This window comes from Martes martes (assembly GCF_963455335.1).
Source record: "Martes martes genome assembly, chromosome: 2".
NCBI lineage: Eukaryota > Metazoa > Chordata > Mammalia > Carnivora > Mustelidae > Martes > Martes martes.
Window position 1 is genome coordinate 149,863,842 of NC_137889.1, and position 24,438 is coordinate 149,888,279.

Below are 24,438 nucleotides of genomic sequence, written 5' to 3' on the forward strand. Positions count from 1 at the left end.
ACCTCACTGATTCTCTGGCAGAGAGGAATGCATCTCTCAGAACTAATTTTATTTTTTGTCAGCCCACTTGTGTTTCCTGTAGTCAGAATTTTCATAAGTGCTAGAAAGTATAAATGAAAATCATGTATAATAGAATATCTTCAAAAAAAGATGAGGGATTACTGTATGTGCTTTCAGTCTTTAAAGAAAATCTTTCCTTTTATTGTAAAAAGGAGTCAAATTTACATATTCTTTCCCCTGTGCTTTTTATTTTTCCTGTAGACCACAGATCTTTGATAAATAAGAAAAAAGTCATTAACAACTTTGAAATAAATCATTTATATAGAAACCGTGTACATTTTGTTAAATTATTTTGACTTTAAGATGATCACTATTGTCATATGCCTGATAATCTTAATATTTTATCCTCCAGCTACTCAACATCTTATGGAAAGTACAATTTTCGAGATTTTATCTTTGCAGTCAGTGAGAATGCCTGCAGATTGAAAAGGAAATTGTGAAAATGTGTTTGTAAAAGTACTTGTTTTAGAAAACTTACTTGAAGTATGGCATCCTGAAAAGAGAGTTTGAAGTTTTATTTATATTTCTTCTCAGGTAGTTGCAACAGTAGGTAATTAGCAACAATATTATTTTTACATAATTAGCAACAGTATTATTAAATTTGAAAACATAGTTGAGTTGTTATTTCTTCTAGACAGTTTTGACTATTTAAACAATTTGAGTTACAACAAGCTGCAGTTTTGTTTTGTTTTTTTTTAAACTAAAACCCATCAGAAGCCACAATGCATTTTTTAAAAAATTACAGTTATTTATTCAGAGCATATATGGGTTTACTAAAAGCATGTTTTTACCACAAATCTTCATTGGGACTTTATTATGGGCTTATAACTTTACTTTTAAATTGGAAACAAAACAAGAAATATATTTTATATAGAATTTGTCATGATAAAAATGAATACTTGAGATAATTAGGCTTATGGATTTTAATTGCTTATAGTATTTGAAGGGCATCTGAGACTCTCTAACGAAGGTTTTCCCTCCAGAGTATAGGACTTTTTTATAGGATCTTTTTTAAATGTTCGTTTTCTTATTACAAAAAAAAGTAACACATGTCCGTTAAAGAAAATCTGGGAAAACCAGAAAAAAATTTTTTTCAATCATCAGTTATTTCCACAAACTAAAGTAACCATGTTTGATAATTTGGTATATAATTTTCTACTCTTTTCTTTTTCTACATATAAACTTAAACTACTTGCAATAATCAAATCTTTATCAGTCCTCAAACCTGGTTAATTTTTTTTAAAAATTGGTTTAAAAAATATAGGTACCTAGGTTAAAAAGTCAAGTAGTGCCATAAGGCTTATATAACGAAAAATAGAAGTCATCATCTTTTCTCTATTTGCTACAGATTCCCATTCCTTAGAGGTGGCTACTTTCAACTTTCTTTTTAATGGATGCTTCCTGTAATTATTTGTAAATAATATGCTTAGGTTTATAAATCTCCTACAATTTAGGTATTATTTGTTGACTCTGTACTTTGGCTTACCCATCCCCCAACACTTACCCTGCTCTGTCCTCTCAAAATGATTATGGACCATTTTGGTTTAAATTAGGTGTATTGGGATGACAATTCAAATATTCATAGATGAACCTCATATGTTTTGATCATAATGTAACTTCCCCCTTATATCTTTCTCCTGGAATTAATAATTGTCTCTTTTGGTTTGATTGCTTTGATATCAAAGTACTTGTCACTAATTCATCCCAAAATTTATCAGTAGAATCCTGAAGCTTCTTTCAGTATATCTGAAAACCTCAAATAATCTTAGATTGATTTTATTTTCTTAGTTTTCCTGCCATTGAAGGCATCCTTCTTGCAGCCTTTCATAACTGTCACTGTGGGACTTCCATAACACTGGGAGTACCTTTTTCCTCTGGAATCCCTGTCATGATCTCCATAGTCTTTTTTTAATGCTCTATACTTTTGTTTTATTGGGCCTTTCTTACAGTATTCCTTCAGGTGGGACATACATTTTATATCTCATATCTATAAAAATATGTTTATTGTACTATGTAAGATGATAGGCTGATGTGGAGCTACATATTGGTAATCGAGCGAGAATATTGAAAATGTGACCTCATTGTCTTTTATCTTACATGGTTACTGTAAGTGTATTACCATTCTTAAATCTGTTCATTTGTATGATTGATTGCCTCATTTTGTGTTTTTAAATTTTTTGTCTGTCTTTCTGGAAGCTTTTAAGATATTTTCATGTCTGTGGTTCTGAAATTTCATAATAATGATATATGGATCTTCCAGTGTGCAGGGGAAGGAGACTGCCTGCCTTCATTTCTTTCTTCCTTCTTTCCATTTTTTTATTTCCTTCACTGCACATCCATTGGGTCTTTTTTTTTTTTTTTTAAGATTTATTTATTTATTTATTTATTTGAGAGTAAGAGCAGGCACACAAGGCTGGGAGGGGCACAGGACAAGTGGGAAGCAGCTCCCTGCTGAGCAGGAAGCCCATGGACCTGGAGCTCCATCCCAGGACCCTGGGATCATGACTTGAGTGAAGGCAGACGCTTAACCCACTGAGCCACCCAGGCACCCCTCATTGTGTCTTTTTATTTTCTTTTTAAATATTTTATTTATTTATTTGACAGAGAACTCACAAGTAGGCAGAGAGGCAGGTGGGGGTGGAGGGGAAGCAGGTTCCCTGCTTAGCAGAGCACTGATGCGGGACTGGATCCCAGAACCCTGAGGTCATGACCTGAGCCAAAGACAGAAGCTTAACCCACTGAGCCACCCAGGTGCCCCAGTCTTTGGATCTTTTTAATTTGGAGATTTGTTTCTTTCAGTACTTGGACATTTTTGGTAGTTTTGATAATTTCTTCCCTTCTATTTTTAGTATTTCTCTTTCAGGAATTGCTGTTCCTGTAAACTTCCTATACTCCTCGGCTTTTCTGTTTCTCATTGTTTTATCTTTTGTTTTGCTTTTGAAGACATTTCCTCATTTATTATTATTCAGCCCTTTTGTTGTTTTGCATTTCAAAACTTTTCTCTGAAGAACTTCTAAGACCCTCTTTAAAAAAAATTCACAGAACTTTTCACAGACCTTTTCTCTGGTATGCTTGTCCTTGAACACTATATTGTAGTTTCTGAAGATTATTTTTCCATTTCCTTGTATTGTTTATACTTCTGAGTTCCTCTTTTCTTTTTGTTTGGTTTTGTTCTTCTACTCATGCTGGAGGTGTTCATCAAATATCTTATGATCCTTTCCTGTCTGTTCATTTTTAAAGATAAGACACAAAAATGGTGATTGGAAGCTCTGTGTATATAGCTGGGGTTTATAAATTAGTAAGCATTGCTATAAGCCAACAAGGTAGTACTCTCCAAGTCTGTATATAGGTCTTTTCTTTGGGTTCGGGAAATGAACACTGGATATATGTCTTCCATTCTTATGCCTGGGAGTTAGAGACCTCATTTCTAGCTGCCTTAGAAAAGCCGAAGAGGAGGTCCGTGTGTCTCTCTGATTCTCTACTGCACATCTACTGTCAGTGAGAACTAGAGCTTCTTATTTCTGAACCTCTCCAGCTATCTATTACAGTAAACAGCTTGTTTCTGGGTAGTTTTCCCATATTCACACCAGTTTAGGTTTCAGTGTTGTCAGTGATTTCTGGTCTACAAAGGTAGGTGACCACTCAACCATTCATGTTCACAGTTTCCAAAAATTTATTGGCAGTTCTTCTGTGATCCTGCTTCATTTTCTTTGTCCTGATGAAGTTATGCCTCTTTAAAACTTCTGTACTGTCATTTTAGGGGCTTCAGAAAGAAACAAAAATGCACACGTGCATTCAGACCACCATGTTCTTTTGGAAATCTCTATAATCCCTAGTCTACCTATCTCTTTAGTGAAGCCTCCCTAACACTCTCTAGTCATTAGTGGATTACTCTGTAAAAGATTGTTAATCATACTCTTTAAATGGAGTACCTTGCTCATTCTTGATTCAGTAGCTTTTTTTCAACGTACATATCTCTCACATGATACTGTGTCATGGGAGCCATGAACACCTTTGTTTTTGCTATATCTTGAATCAGCATTAATTATAGTGCCAAAAAAATAGAAAGGGCTAAATAAATTATTGGTTGAACGATTAAACATTTTTCTATAGTAATTCTTACTTTTCATCAGTATTTATTTAGGACTTTTTAAAAAATTATTTACATGCATTTAAAATAGTTTGTGTAACCATTCCCCTACAATTGGAAATTTAGGTATTTCAAATTTTTAAATAAAAATCAGTGAGCTTTTTCTGTTTTTATTTCCAAAAATAGACTTAATACGTTTGTTTTTGAGGCTCTAGAGACATATATTGCCAGCTTATTTTTAAGTTTTATGCCACTTTATACTGCCACTGGCAATGCTTGATTGCCCATTTGTTATTCTTAATATTATTCTCATTTATGAAAGTGTCACAGTTTAAAGTTTTGCAACCATTAGTTAGTTCAACTTGATTTTAATATTAATTACATATATCTTAATTGTTTTATTATAATAACTTTATGGTGATACATTATCTTAGCAGATGATTAATGACTTAAGTTTAGGCTTTTGTTGTTGTCATTCTTTTGCGGTTATACTTTACTTGAAACAAGTTTTTGATACTTTTTATTCCTTAGTGTTTCTTAGTATGTTTTCTAGTATTGATTCGATAAAAGTTTTAAAAGTTGTAAATAATTTAGTAAAAAAAAATTTATGTTGGGACCCTGCTTTAAGAGTTAACTAGATTAATTTTCCTGAAAATTCACTTAGATTGGTGGCTTTTATTAAGGAATGATTCTTTTGCTCTCTTGGGATCTGGTACTTTGGATCTAAGGGTCTTTTCTGCATTTGTATGATCTTATTCTTAGGCTTTTATGAGGCATGCATTGAGATTTGGGAATGAGGTCAGGAATGACTGTCCTGCCCCTTGGATCTGAACAGAGATTGGAGTTATTCAAGGTTGGTAATGACCACATTCTAAGTGGATTTTACCAGACTTCTGTGAACCATTTTCTTTCTAACTAGATTTGGAAATACAGGTAAAATGTAGAAAATGAAGAAATATTAGAAGAGATGACCAAACTAGTGGAAATAGTGCTTTATATTTAAAGCATGTAAGAAGGAAATATTTGATCTTTTCATTTGTATAACTTGTTCATGTGTATAATGAACACACACATGTATACACATAATGTAAAACATGATGCATATCACCTATTGAATACTTGATACAGCCAGACACTGGTCTGAGGATTCTACATGTACGTATTAATATATGTCATTCTCACAGCTAAGATGTAGATATTTACTCTTATTTTACAGTTGGGTGACTCTGGTGGCTTACTAACAATAATTGTCCAAGTTTCAGTGCTACTAAATAGTTGGACTCTTGAGTTTGTGCTTTAAACTTTGTACCATTCTGCCTCTCATTATTTGGTTTAATATTAATTCTACCCTAATATCTTTATGATTCTAATATGTGATTTAATTTTTTTGTTGTTAAAAGGAGTTGGCAGAATGCGTGACATTGTTCTTTAGTAATTTTATCATCACTGATGAGGAATGAGTTGGCATCATTAACTGTGAATATTGGAACTTTGGAGGTCATGTTTTAGATGTATTCTTTAAAGAAAAATATTTGTGGAGAAGGGAGTTTATCTTGACAGAGCAAAAAGCAAGACTTATCTTTCTCCCTCTCTTCATTCTTAAGGAGTTTAGAAAAATAAACTAATAAAAACTTAATTGTATAATTTTTCCATTTACTGAGAGAACATGCTTCCATGCCCCACCTACAAACACGTACTTAGTACTAAGCTTTTGATTGAGCTCATGGGTTGCATAATACAATGAGATATTTCATTCAACCATTTAGCAAATACTTAAGGGCCTGTTGTGTACTAGACTCTGTTTTAGATGCTAGAAATACAGTAGAGAATAAAAAAGATGAAGTCCTCTCCTTATGGATCTTCAGTTTTAGTGAAGGATAGAGACAAAAAGAACCAAAGCTACGAAGAAAAAAATTATAGTGTCAAGGGATAGAGAAAGAAGCTGCTATTTTAAAATGTTCTCTGATGGCATCTTTTAAAACACCTGAATGAAGGGAGAGGTACAGCTTTGATCATATCTGGACAAATGCATTTTAAATAGAAGAGGAAATAGATCCTGGAATGGGAATATGCCTGGCAAGTTTGAGTAATAGCTGAGAGGCCAGTGTGGTTAGAATGGTAGAGGATGAGGGGCCAGCATGAGAGCATTTTGAGCAATAGAAGGACATGAACTCATTTAGATTTTAAAGGCATCATGGGGTCTGCTGAATGGAGACTAGACTGTCAGGTTATTCTAGTACTCTGTGAAGAGATAAGAATGATGTGGGCTTGGGAAACCAAGAAGGAGGTGATGAAGAGCAATAAAATCCAGGTCTGTGTTTATAATAGAGCAGTCAGGATTTGTTGACGGATTTGTACACAGATTACACAGAATGAAGTGTAGAGGTAACCCAGGGTTTGGGGATGAGCATCCATATGGAAGGAAGACAGAGCTCAATGCTAGTCTGGAAAAGTATGGGGTGAAAGGTTGCAGTTGGAGATATAAATGTGGGAGTCATCTGCTTAGATAATGATGCATGAAGCTTTGGTAGTAGACAACATCACCTAGGGAGGCCGTGTAGAAAGAGAAGTCCCACTAGTGAATACTGGCCCTCGGTGTTTAAAAGTTGAGGAGGAAGACATAGCAAAGAGGATTTCAGGAGTAGCTAGTGAGAACAAACCAAGAGTATATGGTATCTGGAAAGGGAAATATGATGCTTTAGCAAATAGGGTACTAGAGCTCGCTTGTTACTGGGCTTTCAACCTGAGCCTATATAAACATTAAGAGATGTTAAGAAAGTGATTGCTTCATTTTCTCCTTTCTGATTCACATTTCTCCAGTTGTGAAAGTATGTTTAAATCCTAAGAGAAGTAGTGTATTATTTTATCATCTCTATTTTCTAAGTTTTTTAATTGAGAGTAGGTAGGTAATTTGGAGAAGGAACTTAAATATATATGAAATATTCTTTAGTGCTGGCTTAAGTTATTGCATGTCTTTAAATAATGCTTTGCTTTATGTTTTAGTAATGATAATTCATCTATATAAGTGATAATTGGATGCAGTTGTCATATTTCTGATTTTTTTGCTGCTTGATTATACATTTAAAATGGCCAACATGAATTGCCTCTTATTTATGTATTATACAGATAATTAAAACCATAATAGACTAATAAGGCAAATTTTAAGATAGTATAGGTCCTGTAGTTACTCACTGACACCTAAGAATAAATATATATTTTCCAAAAGTATCTATTTTTAAGTTTCATAGTATCAATGTGAAAGAAATGCTAAGAGTAGATATCCATTAATAGATATATTAAAACCATCATGAAATTATTATATCATATTTTCACAATAATAAATAATAACTTAGTTACCTAAAATTCAGTTTGCATAAATTTAGGCTACAGGGCTTTATTTGTAAGGGTAGGTTCTTCTGGGACAATAGAAAACACCTAAGTAGCTTAAACAAGATAGTCTTTTTCTCTTACAAAAACATAACACCCATAGAAGTGGTGTGATGTTCCTGCATCTAGGCACCTGTCTTTGTGATCTGCTGTCCTTACCACCCAGCTGTAGCCTCATAATGTAGCATTGCTGATCCAGGTTAGCCATCACATCTGCATCCCAGCAGGCAGAAAAAAAAGGAAAGGGAAGGGAAGATCTTCCCTTTTAGGGATTTTTCCTAGAAACAGCACACACCAGTTTTGTTTTACATCCCACTGGCTAGGTCTTACTCTCATGGGCATGCTTTAACTACAAGGAGTTCTGGAAAATGTAGTTTTTTAACTCTGGGCATCCCTGAGCCTCGGTAGGATTTGGGGTTCCTATTATTGACATGTACAGCGGTTAGTGTACAACTGGAAGCCTCTGTTCCACAGGGCTTTTAGATAATAGGGAGAAACTGGTTTTACAGCAATGTGATTTTTTTTCTGTGTTAAAGGATAAGTTATCATATACTACATAGTCACTCTCTGAATACTTTAATGGATTTAGGATAACAATTTGCCCTATGACCAACCATACATACCTTTCTCTGTATTATTTTATCAACTGGGAAGTCATTACAAGATCGTGATTGAGAGTATGGAGCCACTCTGCCCAGGGGTCATGTCTTACCAGTGCTGTGTGCCAACCATGTAACCTTGAGCGAATTTTGAAACCTTTTATGTCATAGCGTCTTCATCTATGATAAGAAGAAGATAATAGTACCTAATTCACAGGATTGCCGTAAGGGTTAAATAATTGGTTGTAAAGAACTTAGAAAAGCTCTTAGCACAGAGTAAGCTCTCAAATTTTAGTTATTTCTATAAATTATCTTGTTCTTAGTTATAGTAATTTTAGTACTATCCCAGGTAAAATGAACTGTAAAAGTTACTTAAGATGTACTGATATTTTGCTATGTTAGAGGAAAAGGGATTGGATAATTGAAAAATGAATCTGAGTTTGCTTATTTCATTTTGGAGTATTTGATTAGTTATATTGAGAGATTTTCTTATTTGGAGAACTATATTTTGGAACATATATACAAATATACATCCTGCAAAAAGGTATCTACCTTGTGAACTTTTTACATAAGGTATTCCTTTTAAGTCCATTCAGAGCCAGGAAGTCAAAAGGCTATAAGCAATGAAAATGCCTTCTTTCTTGTGTCTTGGGGTAGGTAAAGCAAACACTGAACCTGTTGGAGGATAAATACATGGCAGTTGAAAGTTGAGTGTCTTTTGAAACGGAGCCAGGCTTAAGGCTTTGCTCACTTTACTTCTTGAGAAGGTCTTGCCCGAGTCCCTAATTGGTTAAATACGCCTTTGTTTTTTATATAGCATACTGTACATGATTCTTTTAACACTTGGCAGATTCTGTTGAAGTTGTTCCTGTCTTTCGTACCACATCATAAGCAAACACATAGTTGTGTCCTCAGCATCCTACACACTGTAGGTATACAAGACTTAACGAACTTGTTAGAGTGGATATAGCAATACAGGCTACCACTTTCATAGGGTTCTTAACTTTCAATCTCAAGTCAAAAATAACAGTACTTTTTCATGGCCTTAAATTGCTCTCTAAATTTGGTCATCTGCAACAAGATGTTTAGAAATAGGCATATTTCCAAAATAAGCTGTAATAGTTCAGACAAAGTAATGCTCTGTGCTGTTGAAGTCCAGTTTAGAAAAGGTCTGCTTTCTCCCTCTTTGTATCTTGTACCTTTTGTACATGCTGCCTTCTTTCTCACTGCATACTGAAGTATTACAACAATAAACATATTTGCGTATTTTTAGAGTATGATGACTTTATTAATTTAACTGAGGTTATGCTGCGTGAAATTCAGGAGTAAATAAGAAGTGGTCAGTTGTCTTTTAAAGAACAGTAACATTTGTTTTGTTTCACTACGTTGAGTCGGAATCTGCCACAGTTTAATTAGAGCCCAGATGAAGTGTGTGTGTGTGTGTGTGTGTGTGTATGGAGATATATATATGTGTGTGTGTGTGTATATATATATATATATATATGTGTGTGTGTGTATATATATATATATATATGTATATATAAAATATGTGTATTTTAATGTCAGAATTGGATTATCTCCTTCATTGGCTGATGACTGAATTTTTTAGCTTCATAATTTAAACAAAACCCTAACAGACAGTCTGTATTTTGTATGGGATGTTTGGGTGTAATACAGGGTCTTACAGTTTAGAGTGCTTGCTGAGGTGGTCAAGGTAGATGCGGTGAATCTGTACTCCTTATTAATCATGTCAGATTCATTCGGATATTTATTGGTCACTATTCTGGCAGCATCTCATCCCAAACTGTCAGAGTCTTTAAAGGGCTGTGCTGAAAGCTGCCGATGTGCCATCGCACAGACATTTAATTTTAGTTGTTTTCTCAATAGATTTTAATGGACCTTTCTAAAAGTCCATCAGAGATTCAGGCATTAGAGGAAAGTCTTCTATTTTAATGGGCTAAAAATAATGATGATCCTCGATTTTGGCATACAGTCAAGCACTATGATGTAGAAATGCTGAATGAGCCCCATAGTATGTTCAGACTTGCCTTTTTTACTTTCCATAGCAATCTGCAGTACTGCTATCGTTTCTGCATGTATTAAGTGCAAAACTCTTGAATGAAGAATGGCTCAAAGGAAGGACTAGGCTACTGTACTCTTAAGCTTTAATATTTTCCTTTTTTTAAAATTTTTTAGATCAGTTATAAACTTTGAACAGGTTAAATTTGCAATGTCACTTATAATAGTATGTTGAAGACGTTTTCATCAAACATCCTTATTTATTTTTTTTTAAGATTTTTATTTATTTATTTGAGAGAGGGACAGTGAGAGAGAGCATGAGAGGGGGGAAGGTCAGAGGGAGAAGCAGACTCCCCGTGGAGCTGGGAGCGTGATGTGGGACTCGATCCCGAAATCCTGGGATCATGACCTGAGCCAAAGGCAGTTGCTTAACCAACTGAGCCACCCAGGTGCCCGCAAACATCCTTATTTAAATACAACTATATATAAAATCATACTGAATTAATGACAAGTTGTGATGAGTTTTGTTGCTCATTTTTTTATTTTAATATTTTGGTTGTCTTTTGGTTAGGAATATAAATTCCTTTTCTTCAGATTTTATTTTTGGACAAAGAAAGCTGTGGAGATAATTTTAAACAGTTTTGAAAATATTAAAAAATGTTTACATCCTTTTTTAAGTTTGGATACCTATATTGTTTTTACATCTCAGAAAACAAATAGGCTTTATTCTCTGGGCATTGCTCCTAAGTCATATTGTGCTCTTATGATGGAACTAAGGTTAGGTGTTTTGCGTTTTGCTTTCATATTTCAAAGATGATTTGGGTTAATATGTTTTGAGTTAAGAAATTCCTTTTTTTTTAATTTAAGAAATATGCCGTGGTCAGTAATTTCCTCCCTATCCCTCTTGTCTTTTTTTGCTTTTTCAAATAGCTCCATAATCTTCAAACTTTCTTTTCCTGTCTTTTTAAAGGTCGATTGAGCTATCCACATCCAGGAACTGATAATCTGTTGATGTTAAATGGTAAGTTTTATAAAAACATTTTATTTTTCCAATTTGACTCTTATAAGCAAATATGATTGAGTACATGGTTCTCTATACCTTCCCCATACACAGAAGTTAATTATTTTATAAGTATAAAAATAAATTATAACTGCTACAATTTCTGTGCAGAAAGCAGAATTATGAGTTTGAATGTTTTCTGGCTGTCAGAGCAGTCATTGTAGTGTATTTGTGACAGCGTGATTTAATTCATTGATCACAGACTTTGGAGAGAGTCCTGAGTCTGAATACTGGCTTTCTAGTTTGTGGTGAGACCTTGTTCAGTAACTTCTGTGAACCTTACTTTCCCTTCTATGAAATGGGAATAATAATCTTAGGGTTTATTATGAGAATTAAATGAGATGATGTTTGCAAAGTACATAGAACTTGTTACCTAGTATAGTACTGGTGCTTATGTTAACCAAGGAGTGAATATACTAGTGATTCTTTGCAAATATGGTGCTCACACTGACTTAATTTATTCTAACTAGAAAGTTTACACTATGAACTTCACCAGAGTTAGAAACAGGATAAATAAAGTTTCATTAAAGTTTGTTTTCTTTCTGTTGGACAAACACTGTATTCAGAGTCACAGTACTTAGCACATCCATGACTGTGGGAGTAGACAGGAAGGATGAAAATATCCTTCACAAAGGTATTTTTAAATAAGAGGGTGGATAAAGAGAGGGAAGTAGGAAGAAGGAAGAGTAGAGATAGTACTTTAAAATACATAATTATACAATTAGAATGGCTTGGCTCTTCTATTTTAACTAAAGCTTTGTTGAGAACAGATGGCAGTGAAGTTAGGGAACAAAGTCTAAAAAAAAAGGCCAGTGTAAAGCTCGACTGTGTGAACTAATACTAAGTAAAGACTGTAGTGACAGGAAAGTGGGAATAAAGTCCAGGCTACCTGGGAGATTGTCAGGGGAGATAGGATTTTGGAATGAAAGAAAAGCTGAAAAAGCAATGTGTCTGGTGATGTGATTGATTGGTTCATTTAAAATTGGATTGTTACATAATGCATTGCCCACCACATGCCAGCTTAGTCTAACATAACCAATGGGTTATATGTTAGGATCTTAAAGGATGGTTAGAGGTTGAATTGTCAAGGTTCTCACCCTGGGGCCTGACTGTGCTTTCTAGGCTGAAGCCATGTCTGGGCTAGACCTTTCAACAGTCCAGCAGGCCACATGCATGAATTCAGCGAATTATAGTGCTTACATAGACTTTGACCAGAAAGATTTAACTAGAAATTGCATTCCAGTACTTCTTCAGTCAACTTCTTTCTACTGTGGAATTAAAAAAAAAAACATGCCATTTCAGTAGCTGGTCTCTAAATCTGTTTTGAAAACTTATAGTGTTGAAATTGAATTTACAAACTGAAAATGGGTTGTAATTTTTATCTTCATGACATGATTCATAAAGTAATGATGGGTTTAGGTAACAATATAAACTATATGTTTATCCTGACTTCCTTAAATAATTTTCTTTTGGGACAGTCTGTGTGATAAAGATCATTCACATTTCTATTGTAACTTTTAAAAAAAGCAATTCAGTGGAAAAAATAGAATATGTATATTTCTCATACTCTGTTATGATCCATATGAAAGAAGGTGCTATTGTATGAGACTGTTAGATCATTCACAGATGTTCTGAGATTTCTTTATGCATAGTACACTAGGGCGATTCAGAAGTATATTGTAATCACAATAGAATACATCAGTTATATGTGAGCAAAGAACTTAGAAGCTGCACTATTTTTACAACTTACACTTTTGACTACACTAAATAAAACGACATTATTATTATTATTATTATTTTAAAGATTTTATTTACTTACCTCTGAGAGAGAGAGAGCATGAGCTGTGGGGTGTGGGGGGAGGGCAGAGGGAGAGGGACAAGCAGACCCCCTGCTGAGCAGGAGCACCATCCAGGGCTCATCCCAGGGCCCTGAGATCATGACCTGAGCTAAAACCAAGAGTCAGACACCTCATTCAGGTGCCCCATGGTTACACTAAATATTATTAAATTAATTGATTCTATCACTTGAGAAAAGCCTTCTTAATTAGCCTAGATGTTAGGTTAGAGGTCTTTCATCACATAGTAGACACAAGAATATTTTATTTCAGGCAGGAGTTGAATCCTGTGGACAAATCTGCTTTTTTCATTATGTGAGCACTCTTCATAGCCTGCCACTCTGGGGCCACATTACATACTCGATACAGTAAGCTGTCCTGGATATTCTGAACTTTTTCTGGCAAGTGACTAGGGGAGAGAAAAGATAATGAAACTAGGACATCAAAATATGTTTAGGTCAGTAAGGACAGTTTGATCCAAGAGAAAAAAAAAAGTATTTTGCTCATTTGGGATCATTGTTAAGGGGGAAGCAGGGATCAGGAAATTGGGTATATTTATAGGGTAGGGAGGTATTTGAATATTAAGGATTTAAGTAATTTTTTGATAGACATCTAAGTTATTGAAGAGAGAAATAGGCAAATGGCAATAAATAGTAAGGGAAAATTTCCCTTGAGCTGCTTTTAATTCTTGTAATTTAACTATATTCGTAGCATATTATCTCCCTAGGAAATATGGGAATTAAGTGATATTGATACCAAGCCCTCACCTGTACTGTTATTATTAAATATTATCGATGACAGATATTATAGCATCTCATTACATAGACTTTTAAAATTATTATTTTTTAACATGTTCACAGATTGAAACTCACTATTAGCAATTGATTAAGTAAGTTGTATTACTTAACCAACAAGCATAGCAAATATTATTGACTTTGAAAATCAATATTTGATAATAAATTATAGATCAGTATTTTTTTAATGGTGGTTTAGCGATAGTTAACAGTAGTTGGCCCCGTGATCTGATGAGCACTGGGTATTGTATACAACTAATGAGTCATTGAACACCATCAAAAACTAAAGATGTACTATATGTTGGGTAACTGAACTTAAAGAGAAAGAAAAAACCGTAGTTTGCACTACAGGCTCTGGAGCTAGATTATCTAGCTTTGCTATTACTAGCTATGTGACCTTGGACAGTTTGCCTAACTTCAGTTTAACTCAGTTCTTTATGTCAGAAGTAGATAAAAATGCTTCCTGCATCAGGGGGATTGTTTTGAGATGTGAAGAAATTCATTTATGTAAAGTGTTTAGAACAGCTGTGGCAGTGGGTGATGATGAAAGGTGACTTTAAAATGACTTTGAAAGAATACATTCATGTCCCCTGAATAGATGAAAGTGTTGGAGAATATAAAATTAAAAGATGTAACCAATATTTTCAAGTGAAGGAAGTTATATATAGTGACCAAAGAAGGTTTGTTTCATGTTATTGCAGGAAGCCAAACCAGAACTATTTGGAAGGAGCTATAATAGGAACAAAATTTGGGTCAAAAGCAAAAAGACTCTCTTGGGCAGTGTTTCCTAAAGTACGGTGCACATGTCCCTTGTGTACCCAAGATGATTTTCGTGGCACACAAATACGTATTTAAAATAAATGCATGACTACTGCAATTTAAGATCATTCCTTAAAAAACACAAAACTGGCAGAAATCTGTGACGTTACTAAGCTATTACTAGGTACTAGGCTTCAGTCCATTTAATAAAGAATAATACATAAATAGTACAGTTATGTAGATAAGGCAAATGTAAAGCTTCATGATTCTGTCTTCCTGGCCAATTGACATTACAGTTAAACTTTGAAATATTTCTTTCAGAAATAAACAGGTAATGGGGTAAAGGTGATGAAGTAGGTCAGACTAGGTAAAACTTTTGAGCCTCTGTTAACTTATATAACTTATTATACCTCTGAGAAAAGAGGTATAATCCCACATCTATATGTCTCATGAAGTTGTACAGAAAAAAAAATTAACAGTAAAAAATGCTGTAGAAATATAACTGCAGGTAAGCTCCTGAACACATCATGTTCCTCAGTCTAACTAGAAATCAAGTTGAATTGACTGGTGGAGACCACCACTGTTGAGTAATATTGTAGAAGAGTCCAAATTTAACACCCAGAAGCATTTTAGGGAAGTCACATGGTATAGAAATGAGTAGACTGTCTAAAAGACAAAAGTTAAATACTATCTGAAGTTAGAATGATAGCCTGAGTGCTTATATTGGTAAGTGTATAAATCTCATGTATTTTATTATCAATAAGAAAGAACAAGATAAAAAAACCATCCTGTTTTTCATAGTGGTAAGGACCAATTAAAAATGATGTCTCATTTGAGTATTTCTTTCTATTTGCATCGTGTTGTGTTTCCTCTCACCCCTCTCCCAAGGAAAAATAGTTTATATGTTTATTAGAACATACAGTTTTTCAAAAGAAGAACAGCAGAAGTATGGGGTGATGCAAGTTAGTTTGAAATTTAAATTTGCTGTGATTAACCACATGCAGCCATGTTTGTAATCAAAAGCTTGCATACTTTTTGGGAGGAAAGAAGTTTTGTTTATCTTTTAACAAAGAAAATTTACTCAAATGAAATTGTGTTTCTGAGGGCAGATATTCTAAATGTACTGTATTAAGTCATAAACATAATAGGAAACTTGAGTACGTAATCAGTTCTTTTTTATGCTGATTGAAGTAAGTGGACTAGATAACAGATTTATTTTGGATCTTGAAAAGGACTATGATTTGGGGTGTATTTCTCTCCCTGGTTTTGGCTTCATAGGGCAAGAAATAAGAATTTCTTTAGTTTCACAACAAGAGAACTTTAACCTAAATATTTCCAGCTGATTTAGTATGTTTACCCATCTCTTCCTCCATCTGCAGTAATTCATGTAGCTAAGACATGGCACAGCTGTAGCTAAGAGGCAATATATAAGGACACAAAGGTGCCAAAAAGGATGTCAGAATCCTCCTATTTCTTTTTTATGGGTTAGAACCTAAATAAGATTATTGATAACCCAGGACCAAATTAATTGTAAAGTCACTTGTATGGAAAAGATCTTTTTTCACAGCCTTCTTATTATCTCCATGAAGAAAAATACATATAATCTAACATGCATATATATGTATACACACACACATATATATATTTACATATGTTTCTTTAATAGCCAATTCCTTTTGAGTGAGTTGTACTTTTATAAAATGCTTTATAAAACTTAGGTACCTGAAATTTAATATTCTAAATACAGTTTTCACACAAAAATTGCTCATTTTTTTTTCTTAGTCATATTCTAAATTGAGTTTGGAGGGGCATATTGTTTAAAGAATTCTTCTTTGGGGTGCCTGGGTGGCTCAGAGGGTTAAGCCTCTACCTTCAGCTCGGGTCATAATCTCAGGGTCCTGGGATAGAGTCCCACATTGAGCTCTCTGCTCAGTGGGGAGCCTGCTTCCCCCTCTCTCTCTACATGTCTCTCTGCCTACTTGTGATTTCTCTCTCTCTCTCTCTGTGTCAAATAAATAAATAAAATCTTAAAAAAAAATAAAGAAGTCGTCTTTAACTAAAACATAAGTTAATGATTTTCTTTTCTTACTGGGGGCCTTTCTTAATACTGAATCAGAGTTATAGAGGAACATACTCCAGAAATTTCCGTAAGAACACTGGTAGGAAAGTGAGTATACATGCCATTATTTAGTGTAATGGTAACAAGATTGGTTATTTCCATGACAGGGGATGAGAAATGTTTCGCATGGTTTAGCTTCATCTTTAGTCAGTCTATTTTTGGTAATGTAGAGATTTGGAATTTGAGAGTTGTCCAAAAATTAAGTAGAATAGCTCTTTACAGGACTCTAAAATTCCTCAGGTATGAGATAGTTGGAGAAGTTTTCTAAATAATGTGTTTCAAGCATAGGAATGAGATGAAACCTAAGATGTTATGAACATTTGTACATTTTTGACTATTTTAGTATTGAATAGCCTCAGCAAAGAATATAACAGCTGGAGTATAAACTGGTTATGAGGTATTTAATTTTTTCAATAGGTCAAGAATTATTTGCCACGTTATGACTTCATTACAATTCATAATTTGACTTTAAACTTGATGGGAATAGTTTTATTTGCTTTATAAATGATCCACCTTTTATACCCATGAATGAAATCCCATTAAGCAAATTTATACCGGATTAATACCATTTACATCATGCCTAGAGATAAGTAGGAAGCCTGACTCCTCAGACTGGTGCTATGACTGTTTGGGGCCTGTTGACCATTTCCACACTTACTGCAACTGTCAAGACTTGAGAGTGAATTGATTCTTTCGTCGTTTGGTCTTGTTACCTCTTTTAAAATTGCTATTAGATTTTCCATAGTTGGTCTTGTATCTCTTTGAGACCCTGATATTTTTAAGGCTTTTTTAAGTCTTAGAAGACTTCCACAGCAAAAATGTTACTTCCACCCCTACCCTTATCCTAAAGTAATATATAGGTTAGGTAAGCTATAAATAATATAAACAAGTAATATATTACTTGTATGATACAGTAAATAAGCTGTATTTACACATAAACACACAGGTAAGCTTACATATAAACTAATGTATAGGTCAGTCAACCTGCTAGGCTGTGAAGTAATTGGAGCTCCCAAAAAGGTTATATCTACAGTAGTTCTAGCTAAATAAAAATAAGAAGAGAGAGAGAGATGCAAATGAAGTTTTTTGTTTTTATTTTTAACAAAAGATGGATGTAAGCCTTGCATTTGACTTATTTCTTGAAGTGTAAATGACTAAGGATTGACGAGTTTGTTTTTCCCACGGTTACTATAGGGGAATTAATGCTATATTCTCACCTGTGGACATACTTCTTTGTGTTAAAGGCTTATACTTTGTATAAGTTCTATAATAGAATGTATTTAATGTGAAGTGTTTTCTCTTGATCTTTGCTTTATACTTTGGAGGAAACTATATTTCTCATGACTTTCAATATATATTTTGATTTGAGATTTATTCAGAAAGAAAGTTTCCCAAGCCTAAAAAATTCATGAAACTTGGGTTAAGACCTTAATTTTAATAGTCATTTTTTATTTTGGTTTACTGCTTTGATTACCCCAATTCCAGGGTAAAAATACTCATTGTATACTCAGATTTTGGGGGGAAGGAGTTATTTAAAAATATGTTGCGGATTTTATCAAACTGGTAGTTTCTTATGGAGAATAAATTGCAGTATTTTTTCCCTAAGGAATTATGTAAATTGCTAATAATGTAGATTGAAATGCCTTTCTGCTTTATACTTTTACAGTATTTAACAAATGTGCTATTCTGTGATGATAATAATTTGTGACTGAATCCCTTTTACCTCAGGGATAGAGATATAAACACTTAGTGATTATAAAATGTACCAAAGGATTGAGAGCATTGTTAGCTATAGTGTATCATTAGTCATTTCTTCAACTAAGCAAGTTTAAACATGGATTGATTTCTTTACATTCTGTCTAAGCTCTGTAGGCTTCACAGTATCAGTTTAACATTGTTATAGCTTCTCATTCTTCTGTGTCTTCCAATACTTTTTTTCACACAGGTTTGGTATAATGTGAATTGGGTTTGAATACCTATTTGTTGGACTGTATCTGCTATATCATTCTTTATGATTAGGAAAATAAGGATTTAATTCTGGTTGTTTCCGTTCATTATTTGGGATGCCATTTAACTTAAGATGTTACATATTACTATCCTGATCAAATGAAAGAAATATTCATGAATTTGAGCAGGAAAATAAATGATTTATTTCCTGTTTATTTGTGTACATTTATATATATACACACACACACACACACACACACATATATATATGCTTTGTAAATCATAAAACACCATTCAGATATTATATAGTGACATTGTCCTAGTTCTTAAAACAAAGTCGCACTGATTACAAGATGCCCATTTAGCTTTTCAGATCACAAATATTTGTATGGGTGGGCTTGTTTTTAGTTCTGACATTTTACAATTTGTCCTTTGTTTACATGCAGCAAGGAGTTATGGGCGAAGACGAGGTAATTCATTTCTGTTTGCTATGGTATAACTGTTTTTAATTGGGTTTTACTGATCAACACTATAATTAGCCTAGATTTTTTATGCACTGTCTGAAAACTCACAGAAAAGTTACATTTTGATTTGCGCACTTGTCAAAGTTTTGAATCCTAAATCTCTTAACCTTTAAAAGCACATTTTCATACTAATACAGTTATTTAATAAATGTCTTCCTTTTAAACTGCCCAGATTTTAACTGTTTAAAGTAATTTCTATACCTTTTAAAATCTACTATTTATAGTTTGCCTAAGAAATATATTTAATAAATACTAGTGAAGGTGACAATGCAATATGATTTTTCCACTCTCTAAATCTATAACTGGTTGTCTTTGGTATATAATTTATAACTCTAGTTTATTAGTTTTATGTCTGACCCAGTTAAAAGTACATACCAACAGGCTGTTGTTAACACTGTTGTATAAAAATCATGTTGCTAATATTTCTCTGTGTCTTCTAAGAATATAATGCTTTCCTTCTCCCTCTCACTACACCATGTAGGCACATTCACACACTCATTCACACACACACACACACACTCACTCTCTCTCTCTCTCTCTCTCTTGCACCATTCTTCTGCTCAGGTTCTTGCTATCTTGATGACAAAACGATGACTGTGAGAGAATAGACTACTAAACCTCTTCGGACAGCAGCTGACATGTTCTGTGTTTTAAACTTGGCTTTTCTATCTCATGTGCAGATTGGGAGGGAGCAAAGTAGATGGGCTGAGAAGAAGCAAAAGTAATTTTATACCACTAGATTATCCTGTAACTTTGCAATAATCATGATATTTTAAATAGCTGTTGTAAGTACCAAAGTGAATAAAAAAGGATTTTCCTTGACCCCTAAAATCTCCCTTAAGCCATGGAGGATAGACAGTAGTAATAGTGTCTTTTGATAAATTTTATAAATATGTGCCAGTGCTTCCAATTTCTTTTCACGTAGTCATGAGTATGTGCACTTTGAAAGCAAGCTAAAACTTTCTGCTACCACTGATGACAGAAATGAATATTATATGTTTTTTTATATATAAAGATTTTACTTATTTATATGACACAGAGAGAGAGAGACAGTGAGAGAGGGAACAGAAGCAGGGGGAGTGGGAGAGGGAGAAGCAGGCTCCCCGCTGAGCAGGGAGCCGGACTGCGGGCTGGATCTGCGGGCTGGATCCCAAGACTCTAGGATCATGACCAGAGCCAAAGGCAGATGCTTAAGGACTGAGCCACCCAGGCGCCCGTATTATATATTCTTAAGTACTATGTCCAGTTTTGTTTTTCACGTTGTCTGAATTTAACTTCATTTTTAGAATCTGGTTTCTTCAAATGCTTGACTGAATCTCTTGGTTCTTTAGTTTTCTAACTAAAATATTACAGGATATAGAAACTCAAAACTCAGAAAACTAAAGCTAAGTTACCTTCTAAAGGCTGTTGTTAGCAACTGAGAAGAGGAGGAAAGTTTAGAATTTTAATACCTATTTTCATATCCACGACTGTCTTATTTCACTGTGCTATTTTAATACGGAGCTTCAATTCTTCTGGAAAAAAAACCCACTTATCAAGCTGTGATTTTTTAGGTATTTTTGAAACTTTAGAGCAGTTTAATTAAGGATCTTTTCCTTCTATACACTTATCATCTTTTAACCTTAGTAATTTATGTTTAATCTAATTTGGCATACTCCAGCATAAATATTATGATATAGGAAGTTCTTAAGAGCACAGTATCAGAAGTCATGTTGTTGTTTGTCTTCTTTTATCTCAATTCAGTAATTATAGGCTATGATTATGATACTAAGAAAAAGCAAAGTTTTCTGCTCTCAGATAAGAACTTACTACTATTCTTTATGGCTCACAGAGGATAGAAATATAAAGATTTCCTCTACTCCAGAGCTCCTTGCCAGCTTTGGAAAAAAGAAGGCTCACATGGTTTTAAGGCTTCTGGAGAAGCTTTCTTTAGGATAGAACTGATAGTCGTCACACTTACTTGACTTAAGAAGGGGTAATGCCTCAATTTTCCTTTCAGATTATATGGCATTAGTAATTTTTTAGTTGGTCCTCTGTGAATAGTCAGAATCTGCTTTTAAAATTTCAATTTTGATGGCCAGATGAAAAGTATACCCATTAGAAATACCTGAGAGGTTTTAATTTGAATTTTAAAGTACTTTGACACAGTAATAAAACATTAAAAAGAAAGAAAAAAGAGAGGAAAGAAAGAAAAAGAGAAAAGAAAGAATCCCACACACATATCAAAGGAATGACTCATAAAAGACTAGAAGTAGCCTGGCTCTCTTCCTATTTTCTACTCATTTTTTCTCCTTTCTAAGATACAATATCATTATCACACTGATAACCTTTTAACTACCAAGATCCCCCTTGTATGGACTTCGTGTTTAACATTTGGTCCATCAAAGGAACTGCATTAATTAATTTTACTTAATCATTTTTCTTTTCTAAAAAAAAATGAAAAGTCAGATACATATCAGATCTACTGCTCATGTGGGTTGTGTCACAATGAGTTAATACAATTCTTACCAAAAATAAGACGTTGCTCTTTACCAGCGCAGTGGTGGGTGAACAGCATTATTTTCACAAGGCATTTACTTTGTAGAGCAGTTTAGGAAGAACTATTTGTTCTTACTTGCCACCTTTGACTCACCTTTAAACCCAGGCATAGAGGAGCTGTTTTCATTTAAAAGATTTCCCACTTGACTGCAGCCAAGCCAAATTACTACCAAAATGGCTTTGTATATTTTAATTTTCTTAATGTCAAGAACAATTTTAAATCAACCTGGCTCTAGATATTAATATATAAAATATACTTTAGGAATAGTCAAAATTGAATTATATTGGAAGTAATTAAGAAAGAGCAAATATTTCTTTCTCTGTTTTTCATTTGGGACCTGCCCCCAAGTCCTATGTATCTCTATACCCTGGGAGCCATAAAAAGTTCTACTCCAGAGCTGCCTGGGGACCAGGATTAGGAAGAAGAAAGACTCATATGGGGAGCTGACTTTAATATATGGAAAACTGTCTTTTGTATTTCTTGTCCAACATTTCTTCCATTCTATTCTAAGAGTAAACACACTGATCTGGGGTTGGATTAAGGTGGGAGTGTGAAGGGAGGTATGAAATGTAATTTAAATTCTATCTCTACACTTCAGATATTTTTACATTGCAATCTATCCCTGTAGTATAGGATTCAAGGGCTACTATGCTCCCAAAGGAATAAAAATATATAGGATATTTTAAGTAATAGAAATAGAGCCTATTTTAGTTGATAGGGCTAAACATCACAATCCAATCTGTTCTAGCAGGTAATCCCAAAGCTTTTTTTTATACTGTGTAGCCATTCAGATTTATGCACTGTAATAAACAAGGAATTATTAATAATACATTACACCATGTATTGCCTTAAAATTGACCCAGGATTTTCTGATTTGGTTAGATTTGATTCAAATTTGTTTGACTCTAAGTCTTGTGAAGTAGTCAGAATAAGGGTATGACCGCTAAATATCACCGCTATCAAATCCTTTTATGATGAAATCAAGGCTGGAATTCTTTATCTTTGATAAATACTTTGGATAACTGTCAGAGAATAGGTAAAATCTCCAAAGCATGAAAAAAAAAAAAAAAAGCCAGAGTAATACTGTAAGACAGAGGTTAGCAAACAGGCCTACAGGCTACCTTCTAAACTATAAACAGTGTTTCATTAGAACACAGAGATGCCCATTCACTTTTTGTCTGGTTGCTTTGGAGCTACAGTGATGGCAGAGTTTAGTAGTTAGTTTAGTAGTTACAACAGTATATACAACAGTGTGGCCTACAAAGTCTAAAATATTTACTGTCTGTCCCTTTACAGAAAAAATTTGCTTACCTCTCCTCCCTGAAGGGGCCAACTACCTGCTCTATACCTATACTCAGCCATATCAGTATCTTAAAAAAAAAAAAAAAAATTAGTGAGCTTGTCAGATATATCTATAAAGTAATTTACAGAGACATACTAGGCTATAATTGATTATTAAAATTAAATGTCTTATCCATCCTGTCTGCCTATTATTGGGGCAAAATATGTTTAGGTGGTAAGAGTACCTTATAGCTTCCTCCTCAGTTCTTTGGGAAAAGCGTGCCTTCTCAGTGATTCTATCTGATTAAACAGGTGGTGCTTAAGAGTTCAGTGTTGGATCTGGCTCTGTTGTTTTAATAGGTTTTCTTTGATTCTTTCATACTAAATAAAAATCATGCCATCACATTGGTAGATTTTTCTACCCCAATAGAATGACTGCTAGGATCTTAGAAGATGGGAAGAATATTCATATTCATCCTTACTTTATATAGGTTTTTTTTTTTAGAATAACAGTTTGTAAATGAAAGTGCAGGATAACATTGAGATCAAAGACCTGTGCTTAGATTCAAATTGTAAATTGCCTAACTTTGTATAAATGTTTTCCTTTCTTGTCTCCTCCTTTGGATGTGTGAGAAATTTTTTTAGTCTGAGCTTCCAAAATAAGGTCAAAATCTGAAAAGTCAGTATAGCTGTGATTTGGGCAATTAACATAGCCACCAAAGTAAAGTTAGTAATTGCTTACAAACCCCCTCCAACTGCAGGCATGTGTGTAGTACATACCTGCCCAACATCAGGAAACCAGGAGTTGGGGCCAACCATCCTGTCATGCAAGCAGCCTGCTCATTGCCCCATCTTCAGTTTAGGAAGCTCACCATGTAACTTTTATTATTGGGTGGAATAAACATTTTTAATGGGAATATAGAAAAGTTTCAATTCTCTAATCCACTTTATTAAAATATTTTGAAATGAGTAACTTGAATCTTAATTGTCCATAACAAACGAGGCTCATATTGGTAAGCTGTGTGTATGGTAGTGGCTGTGTTTCTTACTCTAAGGATTTTGGTTACCTGATAAAAGAGCCATCTTAGACTCTTTCATTGTCAGTGATTGGGCAATCTTCATTTATTCTTTTTTTTTTTCATCTCCTTCATTTCTCATTACTTCATTACTCCCTTTTCAACCTTTATTGTAACTATTTTACCTTTAAAATTTTTAATGTGCATTTTAGGTGACTAACTATAAGATATTTTACTTGCATTTGTAAGTAGGGTTTTTGAGCACATAGTTAAGAATGTCTCCAGTTTTCTATATTTTACCTTGATATGGCCTTTGGAATGTTTCTGTACTTTTGCTTAAGCAGGTGTTTTCTACCTATAAAAAGTGTCCCCTCTTTTTCCTCCTCCACATTTTTCTATCTAAAACTAT

The 24,438-nt window shown here is 34.0% G+C and overlaps 1 protein-coding gene across 7 annotated transcripts in view; it reads left to right on the forward strand.

The window, feature by feature from the left end:
- CPEB2 (cytoplasmic polyadenylation element binding protein 2) overlaps nt 1-24,438 on the forward strand; it is a gene marked incomplete at its 5' end in the record, with an annotated part of 70,194 nt that overhangs the window by 19,257 nt on the left and 26,499 nt on the right. For 4 of the 7 annotated variants that reach the window (XM_080797521.1, XM_080797524.1, XM_080797520.1 and 1 more), the window contains 2 exons: nt 11,126-11,176; nt 19,116-19,139. In XM_080797521.1, coding sequence (XP_080653647.1) covers nt 11,126-11,176; nt 19,116-19,139 — 75 coding nt within the window. The remainder of the gene's footprint in view (nt 1-11,125; nt 11,177-19,115; nt 19,140-24,438) is intronic. The other 3 variants (XM_080797526.1, XM_080797522.1, XM_080797525.1) reach the window with 1 other exon arrangement.